This window comes from Astyanax mexicanus, chromosome 23, assembly GCF_023375975.1.
Source record: "Astyanax mexicanus isolate ESR-SI-001 chromosome 23, AstMex3_surface, whole genome shotgun sequence".
Classification (NCBI taxonomy): Eukaryota; Metazoa; Chordata; class Actinopteri; order Characiformes; family Acestrorhamphidae; genus Astyanax; species Astyanax mexicanus.
The window spans coordinates 15273037-15288957 of NC_064430.1; the positions used below are offsets into that span (position 1 = coordinate 15273037).

Here is a 15921-nt window from a genome sequence, read left to right on the forward strand (position 1 = left end):
CTAAATGACAACATTTTTATTTGGAATTTGGGAAAAATGACGTCAGTAGTTTATAAAAAAAACAACAATGTTCAATTTACTCAAACATATACCTATAAATAGCAAAAGTGGTCTCTTATTTTTTTCCAGATCTATAATATTCTAAGCACCACACAAGTGCTCGTCCCCATATTTTTAAGGGAAGATAAAATGTTTTTTCTGCAGTCTTTTTAAACAAAATGTATTTATTAGGTATTTAATGAGAAATGTGTTAATAAACATAATACTTGCAACAATTGCTGCAAATCTATATTCAGACCTACAGTACCGGTCAAACTTTTAGAAACACCTTCACACATACAATGTTTTTCTTCAATCTTGATTTAATTTATTTTCTACATTGTGGATTAAAAGTCAAACATGAAAACAATAAAGAGATGCATATATAATTATGTAGTAAACAGTAAAAAAAGTGTTTTTCTTCCCCAATTCCCTGGTCTAAACCTGATCAACTGAGATGGTGATTTGGGACGTGCTGGAGCTTCACAGTGTGAAGAAAAGCAGCAACTATTGTTCAGCACCTCCAGGAACTCCTTCAAGACGCTGAGAACTCTATTACAGGTGAGTCTACCTCAATTAAGACACTGAGATTAAAATACCAAGAGTGTGCAGATCTGTCCTCAAAGTTAAATGTGCTACTTAGAATATATAAAAACATAATATAAAATAAAAAAATACAAAAAATATAAAAAACATATTCTGCTGTAACACTAAGACACATTTTGTATTTTCATAAATATTAAATGTACAATGTAAAATGGGGGGGGGGGGAGTTAAGGGGTTAATGGGGTGATGGAGGTTGATAAGTTTATACATATAATCTAAAATGGAAAAGTAATTGTAATTGCTGATATTGAAATAAAAAAATGACAAAAAAATTTACAGTGTAAGACATCATATAAAGAAAAACACATTTAATGAGTAGAGGTGTAAACTCCTTGAATCATGTTTACATTAAGCGGAACCTAAAATATTTAAATTGTTCTTAATACACACACTTTACAAACACTTTTTTATAGAATCAAAAATGGTTTCTCTATGGCATGAAATAACCCTGTGTAGGTAACAGTAACTTCCAAAAGACTCAAAACACAAAAAAGTTTAACAAGTTAAATATAGATAAAGCAAAAAAACATGAATAAATACATTAAACATGGAAATGTAAACCATGAACCAACAAAGAAATTGATCTTTATCTAAATACAACTACTAATAATATTACTACTAAGAAATAGGAAGAAGACCTGTCATAAGATCTGTTTGTCTGTGGATGAAATAATGTTTTTCAGTAACCTGCAGAAGTCATTTATCCTCTAGTGATTTTTAAAGAAAGGTGGTTTTAAAGTTCCAGTTGGTTTTAGGTTCATGTCTTCAGACTGTTATTTTACCTGGGCCCAATTATGTACACACTACCAAAGCTGTGTGAATTCCAATGTAGAATGTCTGAATGTTTGAAAACCTGTTCAAGATTCATAACAGGCCCAATTGGATGATTATTAGATCCTGTAACAGAATAAGAGAAAACATGAGAATACACTTATCACAGTCAGCTTTGAGACAATAATCAGTAACTAAATCAGTGAAACACTACGAAAGCATAATCTACACCACGGTTCATTAAAAATGTCACAAAAGAACTTCCTGTGAAGTATTTGTTTTTGGATCATTAGCTTACGCTTAGAAACTTTCTTTTGGTTGACACAGCATTTGTGGAAGTCAAGCTTTTTTTTGTTGCAGTAAACAATTTTAAAACTTATATATGGATTCTGTGGTTATGAAGACTTAAGCTGGCAGAGTATGGTGGACACATTATGTCATACATAAGTGTCAACCATATTCAACATACTAAAATCTCCAAACCATCACTGCCCATCAGTAAATTTTGCATTTCATTTGGAAATCCAGGGACCAGAGTCTGAAGGAAGAGTGAAGAGACACACATTTCAAACTGCTTGAGGTCTAGTGTGAAGTTTCCACAATCAGTGATGGTTTGGAGAGACATGTCATCTGCTGGTGTTGATCCACTGTGTTATATCAAATCTTAAGTCAGTGCAGTGCTCTCCTAGAAAATCTTACAGCACTTCATGCTTTCCTCTGCTGACAACTTTTACAGATAGGCGGATTTAATTTTTCAGCAGGACATGGCACACTGCCCAGAGCACAGTGGTCTTATATCATATTATATTCTATGATTTTCATATACAATGATTTTTGGGGTTTCATTGGCTGTAAGCATTAATCCTCAACAATAAATGAAATAAACACATACATTAGATCATTCTTCATACACCATGTGTAAAAGAGTCAGAAAGTCAATTACTTACTGTAGTTTCTCCAGTCTGCATTGTGTATCCTTTAGTAAATTAGAGAGCAGCTTTGCTCCTGACTCTCCTGGCTTATTAGAGTTTATATGCAGTTCTTTCAGGTGAGAAGGGTTTGATTTCAGAGCTGCAGTCAGAGCAGCACAGCCTTCCTCTGTTATACTGCAGTTATACAGCCTGCAGAGTAAAGAAAAATAATTATACTGTTAAAACACATACATACAAGTAGGGTCTTACAGTAAAATAGCAGATGATCTAACTTTTTGTGTGTGTGAGTGAGGAAGTGACAAAAAGAAAAAAAATAAATCTTCTATGGTGATTGTGTTAAACTTACCTAAGCTCCTCTAGTTTACATTGTGGGTTCTTCAGTCCGTTAGAGAGCAGCTTAACTCCTGAATTCTGCAAGTCATTGTTACCAATGTCCAGCACTTTTAGACTCAAGGTGTTTGAGCTGAGAACAGAGGCCAGAACTGCACAGCTTTGCTCTGTGAGATTACAGTCACGCAACCTTGGACAGAAATTATGATGGATCAGAGCACTGACATCAGACAAACACTCACCCACCCATCTACTAGTACCATGTCCATTGATTATGCAATGTCCTATGGAAGCTAATGAATATTGCACTAGGGGTGGGCGAAATGGCCCTAAAATAATATCACAATATTTCATGGTACATTTGCAATAACGATACTCTTAGTGATATGACAAAACACTGAATTAAAGACATTTGAGAAAATACTAGTGCAACAAAATGAAAATGAAATTGTATCATTGCATATGATAGGATAGGGCACACACTTAACTGAGATATTAAAAAATACAAAAATTATCAGATTTGTATCAGAAGTAAATTATCCAGAATGTCATGATACTAATAGTGCACTCAAAATAGCTGCATATATCCAGGATTAAAGTAAAATTAATGATACTGTAGTAGATATATAATGGAAAATAACCAGTGTGAATTTTTCTTTTGCTAAAAACAGCAAAAAAGTAGCACCCTGATGTGATAATTAGAGGTGGGTAATATGGCAAAATATATCAGGGTATAATAAGAATAAAAAAAAACAGTCAATTATCAGCATTATAAAATATTCATCAGCCATACTACTTTGTAAACATTAATGCAAGATATTTATAAACTGTTTAAACTGTTAATTTAGTTTCTCTTTCTCTCACTCACAAACAAAAAATAAATCACTGTTCTCTCCTAATGCATTTAATGCCAGTGATACTAAATTAATACAGTCTGCAAAAAGGAAAAAAATGATTTCTTACAATTACAGTACAGAACACAGCGTATTGTTTTTCACTTTCTGCTCACTGTCTATCTCATTTACTCACTCAGTACTGTAAAAACTGAGAAGATTCTGGAAGATTCTTACTGTGAAAGATTGGACCAGTTTTCTTATCATATGTAACCTCTGTTAAATATTTTCCATTTCTAGGTTGTAAGAGTTATGCAGTTACATGAGGTAATTATTTTAATTATCTCACCCCACATTCTCCAGTTTACATTGTGGATTCTCCAGTCCAGCAGAGAGCAGCTTTACTCCTGAGTCCTGCAGATTATTGTTACTCAGGTCTAGTTCTTTCAGTCTTGATAAGTTTAAGCCAAGAGCTGTGGACAGAACTGCACAGCTTTTCTCAGAGAGGTTACAGTTGCACAGTCTGGGAGAGAAATAATGATGGGTTTTTATTTCACAGTTTACATAAATGCAGACACTTTATAAAAGTCTAAAATCTAAACGTTAAATTAGTTCCAGATGAGTAGCAAGTAGCTTACTGTAGTTTCTCCAGTTTACACTGTGGGTCCTCCAGGAAACTAAGAAGTAGCATCACTCCAGAGTCTCCTGGTTCATTAAGGTTCAGATTCAGCTCTTTCAAATGAGAGGGATTTGATTTCAGAGCTGCAGCCAGAGCAGCACAGCCTTCCTCTGTAACACTGCAGCTGCACAGCCTACAGAAAAGAATAAAACCATACCCATTACATATTACAGATTACAAAATACACACAACATCAACAAAAATATATAGGAACCATAAATCAAAAGTTTGATTCTGCATTTTACCTTTTCTTTACTTTTAAAAGTGCATACTCTACATATATCCATAAATGACACAATAAGATGTTTCTCACCCCAGCAATTCCACTTTACACTGTGGATCCTGAAGTCCACAAGAGATCAGCTTCATTCCTGAATATGGCAGATCATTGTAACTCAAGTCCAAATCTTTCAGAGATTTGGATTTGATGAGAGCTGGAGCCAGATCTGCACAGTTTTGTTCTGTGAGATTACAGTTAGACAGCCTGAAAGAGAAATAACATTTGAGAAATAGGTTAATTAATATTGGACAATATTGGTCAAAATTGACATATTCGATATTTATACTACATCTATAAGGATTTTTCATTATATCATACGCAAGAGCAATTTAAACTCAGATTAAAGTGTGCAATTAAGTATATTTAGTACTGCTTTATTTTAAAAGATGTATGTTTCATTTGTTTTGCATTGTAAGTTGATTAACACTATACTAATTAAACCCACACCCAACAAACATACACTCACAAATCAAACACAGACATGTTCAAATGGAAATTACAGAAAATCTAAATGGGTTTCTAGTACAAAACTTTTTGTTTAATTTTTTTAAGCAGTATTTTACAGATTAACAGTTGCAGCAAACCAAACCTAAAAACATGACTGATATGGCTTCTTACAGAATGAGTTGTTTTTTTAAGCATTTTAACTACATATAGAATTTTGTATATCAATATTGAAGGTCATTACAGGCTTTTCTTATTATTTTATTAAGTTTTGAAAATATTTTTAAGTTGTAAAAATATTTTTGCACTGTTTTTAATTATATGAGGGGAAAACCGAATTCCCTCATTTTCAAGTTAAGCATTACATCAAATTCTTACACAACTAATGAGAAAAGAATGTCAATCCACAGTTTATGCTATGAACATCAGATATGGATACAGCTGGTAACTGTTAATGCTGAAATAGGTTGCAACAGGTTTTAGACAGTTGGCAATTATTGCCAATTATTATTACATGTCTTCAACTGTGGTGAGACTTTTTCAAATGCAATTTATTCAAATTGTAAACAAAGAGTGTGTAAATAAGTAACTTACTGAAGTTTCTCTAGTTTACACCGTGGATCCTGCAGCAATTCAGAGAGCAGCTTAACTCCTGACTCTCCTGGTCTGTTGAGGTTAAGATTTAACATCTTCATATGAGAGGGATTAAATTTTAGCGCTGAGGCCAGAGCCGCACAGCCCTCCTCTCCAATATTGCAGTTACACAACCTGTGGAGAGGACAAAATGTCAACATACTTATATACTTTTGTGTGTGTACTTGTGTGAGTAGCAAAATTAACATGATCAGGGAAAAAGTGATATCACCTCAATGTCTCCAGTTTACAGTGTGGATTCTCAAGCCCAGCAGAAAGCAGCTTCATTCCTGGATCCAGCAATTCATTACTACTGAGATTCAGCTCTCTCAGATTTGAGGAATTTGAGCTCAGAATTGAGGCCAAAAGTGCACAGCTTTTCTCTGTTAGATTACACACACGTAGCCTGGAAGAAGAATTATGCATCAGTATATGCAGGTCTGTCAAAACACATAAAATAAGACATATAGGAAACCCACAAATTCGGATAATTACAGTTTGTTAAAGTTACATTTGTTTTATGAACGTTTTATAGGTAAATGCCTATATTGTGAACTGTGAAATCAATAACTTTAAGAAACAGTAAGACATTTAACTTACAGAGCACTTCTGGATGCCTTCAATACAGGCATCAACCTCAGAAGACCTTCATCTGATGCATCATATTTCCGAAGGTTGAACACTTCCAAATCATCATAATCATCATCATCTTTACTCATTGAGTTCAGCAATATAAACACTAGAGCTGACCACTGTGCAGGAGAGAGCCTGGCTCCACTGAGACGAAAGTATCCTTCTTTTTTAAGATACGTTTGGACTTCCTGCACCAGTGAATGATCATTCAGTTCATTCAGACAGTGAAACAGATTAATGGATTTTTCTGTTGAGGGATTCTGTCTGATCATTTCCTTGATGTACTTGATTATTTCTTCTTTGTTGTGATAGCTGCTTATTTTCAGTTCTAGTAAGTCCTGCAAAAGAGTCTGATTGGACTCCAGTGAAAGGCCCAGTAGGAAACGGAGGAAAAGGTCAAGATGTCCATTCTCACTCCGCAAGGCCATATCCACTGCATTCTTGAGGAAGTCTGACATATGTGCCATTTTGAACATATCAGATAAATCAGTAGTTGGTTTAGTTACATTTTTGTTGGTGAATGAGATGAAGGCATATAAGGCAGCCAAAAACTCCTGAACGCTGAGGTGAACAAAGCTGAAAACCTTCCCCTGATGTAGCCTAAACTCCTCTCTGAAGATTTCAGTGCACACTCCTGAGTACACGGACACTTCTGCGACATCAATGCCACATTCCCTCAGGTCTTCTTCATAGAAAATCAGATGACCTTTTTCCAGCTGTTGAAATGCTAGTTTTCCCAGGGCCAGTATAATTCTTTTAGTTTGCTGAGGATCACCGCCAGATTTTCCAGGGTACTTGTGGTGTTTGCGTTTGGTTTGAACGACCAAGAAGTGTGTAAACATTTGAGTCAGTGTCTTAGGGACCTCTCCACTCTCTGCTCCTTTCAACACTCTTTCCAGAACTGTGGCTGCAAGCCAACAAAAGACTGGTATGTGGCACATGATGTAGAGGCTTCTCGATGACTTTATGTGCGCTACAATCTTATTGGCCAGGCTCTCATCACTGAACTTCTTCCTGAAGTACTCTTCTTTCTGAGGGTCATTGAACCCTCGTATCTCTGTTACTTGATCAACACACTCAGGTGGGATCTGATTGGCTGCTGCTGGTCGAGAGGTTATCCAGTGAAGAGCAGAAGGAAGTAGAGTTCTCCTGATGAGGTTTGTCACCAGCACATCCACTGAAGCCAACTGTGTTACATTCGACACATTCTCATTGTTCTGAAAATCTAGAGGAAGACGACACTCATCCAGACCATCATAAATGAACAGGACTTTGGAAGATTCAGAGTCAATTGATTGCAGATATTTTGTTTCTGGGAGAAAGTGTTGAAGAAGTTCCATTAAACTCAGATGTTTATCCTTCATCAAATTCAGCTCCCTAAAAGGAAGTGGAAATATGAAGAGGATATCTTGGTTTGCTTTGCCTTCAGCCCAGTCTAGAATGAACTTCTGCACAGAGACAGTTTTTCCAATTCCAGCCACTCCTTTAGTGAGTGCAGTTCGTGTAGGTTTGCCTTTAAAGAGGTCATTGCACTGGATTGGTATATCCTCTGATGCTATTCTCCTGGATGTTGTCTCAATCTGTCTCACTTCATGTTCGTCATTGACTTCTCCACTCCCTCCCTCGGTGATGTAGAGCTCGGTATAAATCTCTTTCACAAGGACTGATGAGCCATGCTGTGATATGCCTTCATTCATCCTTTTGCAATTCTCCATCAGAGTCGATCTGAGTTTTTGATGACATACAGATAGGGGTTCTACAGAAAAACGACATATAAAATTTAGTATTATATAAAAGAAAAGACCCTCCATCTAATTTACCTGCATTCTTTTGGATGTGAAAGTATAGACTAATGACTAATGTCCCAGGACTCTTACCGGTCTGTGGCACATCGTCACAGTCTGTCCACTTCGTGTCCTTCTGGGCACAAGGTTTGATCTTTTGTGTTTTGCTCTGCTCTCCACTATGCACACACAAACACACAATAAATAAAGTATTTTTGTATTGATTTTGTGACAAAACTTGTTATATCCTATGCTCTAGAACTTTCCTGTAGGACCTTAGAAAAAAAAAGTTATTCAGGAAGCCTTAAGGTCTTGTTTGTTTTATCAGGTGAAGGCAAATCAACAATTTACTATTTCTTACCTGAGCTCCACAGAACAGTCTCCCTCTCTGTAGTGTTCTAGTGGAGCATTCATTGATGCACAGCTGGGTTTAGGTGAGTCTGATCTCATTGCCTGAATTGGACTAAAACACATGCAAACACTGTATTTTAATAAAAAGGTGACAATAAAGGTACTCAGCAAACATTTCTTATAGTTGAGATAACAGCATTAGTGTAAATACTACTTTAAGAAAATATTAGTTCCTACACATTAAAACTATACATGTCTATATAAAAAGAGATTGGTATAAAATATTTAAAATATAATATAATATAATATAACATAACATAACATATTATAATATAATATAAAAAGGACATTAATGGTAATAAAAAAAACGAATCGCTTCACATATATGTTTAATACGAGACGGAACAATTAATTACCAAATAATAGTCAATAATGGCCATGTTAATAGTGCTGCTTTTTGCTGATATATAGTATATCAGTTGAAAGGGGTTCTCCTGTGGCAAACATTTGGTCTGAGTGGTTTAAAATCAGTTTGGAATCTGTAAATATGAAATTAACCTGACATGGATTCAGTTTGGTGTGCAGCATAACTTGTCATAAAAGCAGTTATGGTAATCTGATAGAAGCATCAGTACTACGACACACACAATACTTCAAATTTTATATATATATATAAATTATATCTTATAAAAAAATAAATAGTCAAGTTTTTCAGGTGTTTGCAATTGACAATTTACTAATCCTTACTTGACCTCTGCAGAACAGTCTCTCTCCCTGTAGTTTGGTGAAGCAAACATGGGATAGTCCCTATGCATGGATGAACAGCTGGGTTCAGGTGATTCTGATCTCTTTACCCGAATTGGACTAAAAAAAACACATGCAAACAATGTATTTAAAGCTCACCTTCCGCGAAAATCCGATTTTTCTTGTTTTTTGTGGAATACAGTAGGTCTCTCCGAGTTGAATGTGTACACCTGCACATTAAACTGTTTTGCAGCCCCCATTGTCTGCAGGAGCTAAGCAAAGAAATCCCCCCTCCCCCCCTCCGAAAAACGGGTGAATTTTGAATTATCTTTCTGCCTACGTAGGCAGAAACTCACAGACCAGCCCACCTTGGCTCGAGAAACTCCCAGAGGCGGAGCTGAAGCGACGCAACATCACCGCTCATCAGTTAGGAGGTGGGAGGCAGTGAGCGGCAGAGCGGTGGAGGGGCGTCGCAGTGCTCCTAGCCAATCAGAGGAGAGATATTTGCATGCTGTTTGCATGTATGAATATTCATGAGCAAAGCTGGAATCCGGTCATTTTGGACACACCCCTAAAACAGTTCATTAAAAAAGAGCTATACAGAGACACCTGAGCACTTTTTTTTTACAAAAACGGCTCACATGTCATTCATTCATACTAGAGACCACAACTAGACATTTTAAAATGAAAGAAAAAACGACGGAAGGTGAGCTTTAATAAGAACATAGCATGTTACTTGTTTTTATAGTTAGAATAAGAGAATCAGTACTCGACAAATGTTAGTTGTTTTTACTACAATAAAGGTACTCAGTAAACATTTCTTATAGTTAAGATAACAGAATTAGTGTAAATACTACTTAAAGACTTTATAAGGTATTATACATTTAAATTATAGAACTATAGGAGCTCTGTATTTATATATATATATATATATATATTCATAAAGTCTTATGGTCTTGTTTGTTTTATCAGGTGAAGACAAATCCATAATTTACTATTTCTTACCTGACCTCCACAGAACAGTCTCCCTCTCTGTAGTCTTCTAGTGGAGCATTCATTGATGCACAGCTGGGTTTAGGTGAGTCTGATCTCATTACCTGAAATGGACTAAAACACAAATAAACACTGAATTTAATAAAAACATGAAAAATGTTAGTTGTTTTTACTAAAATGATAGTGCCCATTAAAATGTATTTTAATTAAAATAACAGAATTAGTGTACATACTTCTTTAAGACATTGTAAGGTACTACACCTTTAAACTATAGAAGTATAAGGGCTCGGTACTGCATGGAAATCAAGAACTATGCTATGCTCTATAACTGTACTGTAGGACCATAATTGTTAGTCTAAAAATAAAAAAAATAAACGTCTTTAGATGTTGTTTGTTTTGACGGGTGAAGGCAAATCGACAATTTACTATTTCTTACCTGACCTCCACAGTACAGTCTCCCTCTCTGTAGTCTTCTAGTGGAGCATTCATTGATGCACAGCTGGGTTTAGGTGAGTCTGATCTTATTGCCTGAAATGGACTAAAACACAAATAAACACTGAAGTCAATAAAAACATTAAAAATCTTAATTGTACATAAAGCTACACAGTAATTTGTTTTTATAGTTAAGATAATAGAATTAGCATAAATATTACTTTTAAACTATAAGACATTTAAACTATAAATGTATAAGGGCTCTGTTTTGCATGGAAGACAAGCACTATGCTATGTTCTATAACTGTCCTGTAGGACCATAATTGTTAGTCTAAAAACAGTTATTCATGAAGTTATAACATATAGTCTTATTCGTTTTATCAGGTGAAGGCAAATCGACAATTTACTATGTCTTACCTGACGTCCACAGAACAGTCTCCCTCTCTGAAGTCTTCTAGTGGAGCATTCATTGATGCACAGCTGGGTTTAGGGGAGTCTGATCTCATTGCCTGAATTTGACTAAAACAGAAGCAAACACTGTATTTTACTAAAAAGGTGACAAATGTTAGTTGTTTTTACTAAAATAAAGGTACTCAGTAAACATGTCTTACAGTTAAGATAAGAGAATTGGTGTAAATACTACAAGAAAATATTAGGTACTACACATTTAAACTGTAAATGTATAAGGGCTTGGTATTGCATGAAAAACATAATATAACATCAAGTGTGGTGCTTTTGTCTTTGAGCCTTTTACTATTTGTAACAATACAATTAAGCAATAATACACGAGAGGGAGTGCTAGAACATGTAATATTGGCACTGCTGTGCTGCAGTCGTAGGCACGTATAATATACAAATACTGTATTTAATAAAAAACACAAAAAAGTTTATGAAAATACAGAACAGAATCGTTGTTAATTAATTAATCACAACATTCAAACTTTGCATGAAAAATTTCCTCACTGAAAATCAATGATGAAGGAAATGTAGAAACTTGTTATTGTAGCTAATAGGCCGATTGCACATTGCATCTCACATTTCCTCAATAAAAGTCAATGATTACTATTTTTATTTTTTTGCAGTAAAACGCACACTGTTTACCTTGTCTAAAGTGCTCAATTTGTACACCTAATGAACAGCGTTGTTTATGCTTTTGCTAGGTTTTGTGGCTGACACCTTTAGTATTTTTTGTTTTTTAATTAGTACAATACAATGCATATACATCTAAATGTTTGTAAAACCTATGTCATTAGGGGTGCTTACTTTTTACAGACATTTTTGGCAACACTGCTAACAGAAATATGCTGTTTTTTTTAATTATTGGTTTGTTACATTTATTTTTGAAACAGTACATTTAGGATCTACTCTAGAAAATGAGTAATACAGTAGCATCCTAGCTTAAGCATCCTAAACATTCACAATTCTTTATTGTCTTTCTTTAGGATATAACAAATATAACCTGACCAAGTTTTCTACATTCCTATTGTTGTTCTGTTGGAAACAAGAACATTATCCTTGCTTAAAATGCAGTGATGACACTATGAGAGCAAAACAGGCTCACTAGCATTGCACAAAATTATCAACAGACTGATGGCATAACAACAGTGCTCCCAAATGTATCCCATTTCTTCTCCTTTAGGACTCTGCTGTAGAGAAGCATGGTTGTGTTGTTGGTTACTTGATAACTTAATTAATTATTGAACCCCAAAGAGTAGTTCAGAATTTCCTTACAAGATTAAACATTGCAGGAGATTTTCAGTTTTGGTGAGTAAAATATATATTCGTGAAATGTTTCATTTCCGTCAGATCTTTACTGATACAATACAGAGTTTCTGTAGTTCTCAAACTATTTTTATAGCATGACAAATTAAAATCACCCATACATGTATAGACAAATCTAATAATAAAGTGAAGGACAGGGTGGAGTGGGAAACATTTTAAGTGGTTCATGATGGCCTCTTTCTAAAATTATTATTTACTTACCTTAATATTTTACCATGACAAGGTGTGAGCTGCAAATTCTCAGTCAGCTTTAAAGAGCTTGATATTTTTATTAAAAAAGTTAAAAGAAAATTAAAATAATCTAAGTTTTTCTAAAAAATATTTAGACCTTTAAACCTCTAGAAAAAAAATACTAACCTCATTCCATTCCAAAAAAATACTAATTGCATAAATTTACCACTAATAATAACATTATTTTCTGTCTCCACCCCCCCCCCCTGATTTTTACATAAAATAATTGTGTTTAATATTTTGTAGTTGTGCTTACTCTACATACTATATTTATGTTATATATTATTAATTATTGAACACCAATGAGTAGTTCAGAATTCCCTAACCTAACAAGATTAAGTGTGCAAGAGGAGGCTTTAGGGCCTAAATTAAGTCAGAATTAGTCCTTTTTAAAATGTTTCATTCCTGTCAGACACTATACATATTTTTCCTAGTTCAGACTACTTTTATTACATGACAAATTAGTATTCCTTATAAAAATGTACAAAAGTAACTTTAAGTGTTCTCTCACCTCTTGCTTTCTTCTTCCATGGTTTGTTGTTTATCAGAAAAACTCATTTCAGAAATAGCTTCATTTAAAGCTCCAGGTTATACTGAATGCACACACAAATATATAGAAAAAACTAATAATTAGGTACAGTATACAAAATTACTTCAGAACAGCTCTTTATTTAAAGCTTTTTATAATTAACAGCAGTTTAGAAACTCACCATATTTCTTGCTTCCTTTCTTTATGAGGTTCCTGCGCAATTCCAGTCGATTACTCACTCAGTGTTACTTTCACTTCTACTCTGTACTCTGAACACGCTGTACTCTCGGGAGTATTTATCAGATACCAGTTTAACCAGTAAACACAGCAGCTGTGCTGGAGCTGAGATATGTCTTCACGTTTTCCAGAACAAGACAGAGAGTAGTCCAAAAATTTGCACAAATGATCTAATTTTACTCATTTAAACGCTGAAAGGTAAAAAAAAAAAACCACCAACAACAAAAACATAGAAACCTTGAGGTAAAAAGGGTAAAGTTACAAAGTGGCGATATCCGTAACATCCCGCAAAACCCGTGTATCAGCTAGAATCCATAGTTTCCCACCTGCAGTCTGAACACCACAGATTGTTCCAGTGCAGTTCTATTGCAGGTACAGCCCTATTAACGATATTTACGAGTTCTCTCACAACTAAAGACGAACAAGACTGCACACGTTCCTTTAAGGAAGTGAAACGATGTTGTGGTAGAAACCACTCCCCTTATACTAAATTACACACGCAATTGTAGGTACATTTCCAGCCAGGATTCCTTCTAATCTCATTATATACTAAACAAAATATTGAGATACTCATAAAAAAACATATACATATATACATATATACATATACATATATACATATATACATATACATATATACATATATATATATATATATATATATATATATATATATATATATATATATATATATATATAGTCACTCAGTACTCAAAATAAATGACTCAATAAATAAAAAATGACTCAATTTCTCAATATAATAGTTATCATAAACAAACTATTCAGTAAATCAATATAATGACTCATTATCTCAAAATAATGACTTCGTTTTTCCAAATAATGACTTATCTCAAACTATTCAGTATCTCAGTAAGTCAAAATAATGACTTAGTATCTCAGTAAGTCAAAATAATGACTTAGTATCTCAAAATAATGACTCAGTATCTCAAAATAATGAATCCATATCTCAGTATCTCAAAATAATGACTTATGACTCTGTATTTTAGTATCCCAAATAACTCAGTAATAATCAAATGACTAAGTATATTAGTATTTTAAAATGACTTAGTATCTCTGTATCTCAAAATAATGACTGTATTTCAGTATTCCAAAAAAAAAAGCTCAGTGTCTCAAAATTACTTATTATCTTAAAATAATAACTCAGTATCTCAAACACCTGGTTTTAGACCACAATAATCTATTGTCCAGATGGACAGTTCTGATGGAAATAGGAGAGTTGAGGTGCACACTGAATTCTGCCGTGATTTGGGCAGACCTGGTTTTATGTTTTTAGGATACAATCCAGGTTAGCACCAAACTTCCCTTTCAGACAGCTTCCTCTTGCTGTTGGATGCGCTCCCACTTCCTGTTGGATGCGGTTCTTCCTTCTTGGTGGTATGCTGACATTACTCTGGATAGTGGCTCTTGATACATCACAAAGGCGGCCTCCCTGACCAGTTATGCTTAGGGCCTCCAAAACCTTAGCAGCGGCCCTGCTTTTTAGGCTCCGCATTATTGTTGGGCTTTTACCAAAAACCCTCTTGTCCTCTTGCTTGGGGTGTGGTGGACACGGATAGTTAATTTTATTTGAAAGAAAAAAATCTAGAAAAAAAAAATCAAACAAAAACTTACATTGAGCAAATTATTTTAATTTAGGTTTCTGCTGAGGCCCAGGTTTATCCAGGTTATTGAACAGAAACTTCTATAATTTTTAAGCCAATTTCACACTGAACACATGTTGGGGTCATTTTTGAACTTTAAAGCTTTGAGGTTATGGATGGGCAGACAAGGCTTTTGAAGCAGTAAAAACAAATGAAACCGAAACGGTTCTCTGCCACAAAGCCCGTGGAACACAGCTCCACTACACCACCTGCTGTGCACATAAAATACTACACCTATAACGAGCTTATCAATACAAACCTGAAATGTTAAGTGATGCAGGCATGTGTATGGCATGTATGTATTTAATATGAGAATTATATTTAGTTCATATATGTTTGTATATATATCCTTGTTGAAAAATCCCGTTTAAGGCCAATGTTTGCAGGTAGCCAGAAGAACCAAAAACTGGTCATCAAGATGAAAACATACCTTATACTTATATACTGTCTATACTACTGTTTTTGCTGGTCAACTAGCAGGGTCCAGCTTGTAAAGAAATGTTAGCCTGGTCAGATTAATAGAATGGCTGTATTGACATTGTTTGTAAACCATATTATCCACCAAACTCAGTTAACAACATATCCTATGCTGGTTAACCAGCTTTATTTATAGCTTTACAAGCTAAAATATATTCAACTAGGGCCATGGTGAAGAAAGACTTCAGGCCAGTTCCTTACATCATCAGTTGCTGAAGTTCTGGCAAAGAAAAAACACTTGAACTACACAAACACTATGGTTCCACCCACAACTTCCAAATTCCCCTTAATTGGGATACTTTTAGCCTGCACACAAGATGAGATACTTTATAGATCCAACACACTTGTAGGTTTCTAAAGTTAGTTTGCCAGTTGGTCTCATGTTCAACTGGCAATAAATGTCTGGGTTTCTTACTTCTAGGGGTGACTGACTCTTGAATGCAGTGGTTCCTCGAATCATCAGAACAGCAGTTGGGGCAATGTGTCACTACACAGCAAAGGCAGGATTGAAGCCTGACCA

At 34.8% G+C, this 15921-nt stretch overlaps 1 protein-coding gene across 10 annotated transcripts; it reads right to left on the reverse strand.

Moving 5' to 3' along the window:
- Positions 1–342: 342 nt before the first annotated feature.
- Positions 343–13716, reverse strand: LOC103044598 (NACHT, LRR and PYD domains-containing protein 12). 10 transcript variants are annotated; one of them, XM_049471211.1, is made up of 17 exons: positions 13208–13714; positions 13009–13090; positions 10902–11003; positions 10489–10590; positions 10065–10166; positions 9063–9179; positions 8326–8427; positions 8058–8143; positions 6148–7936; positions 5780–5953; positions 5509–5682; positions 4504–4674; positions 4150–4323; positions 3861–4034; positions 2695–2868; positions 2364–2537; positions 343–1542 (listed from the first exon to the last, which is right to left on the reverse strand). In XM_049471211.1, the coding sequence occupies exons 2-17, from the start codon at positions 13053–13055 to the stop codon at positions 1536–1538; spliced, it is 3669 nt and encodes a 1222-aa protein (XP_049327168.1). In that variant the 5' UTR covers positions 13056–13090; positions 13208–13714; the 3' UTR covers positions 343–1535. The 10 variants fall into 10 exon arrangements, with proteins under 10 accessions (XP_049327168.1, XP_049327169.1, XP_049327171.1 ...); XM_049471212.1 differs by lacking the exon at positions 13009–13090; XM_049471214.1 differs by lacking the exon at positions 10489–10590.
- Between the last annotated feature and the right edge of the window lie 2205 nt (positions 13717–15921).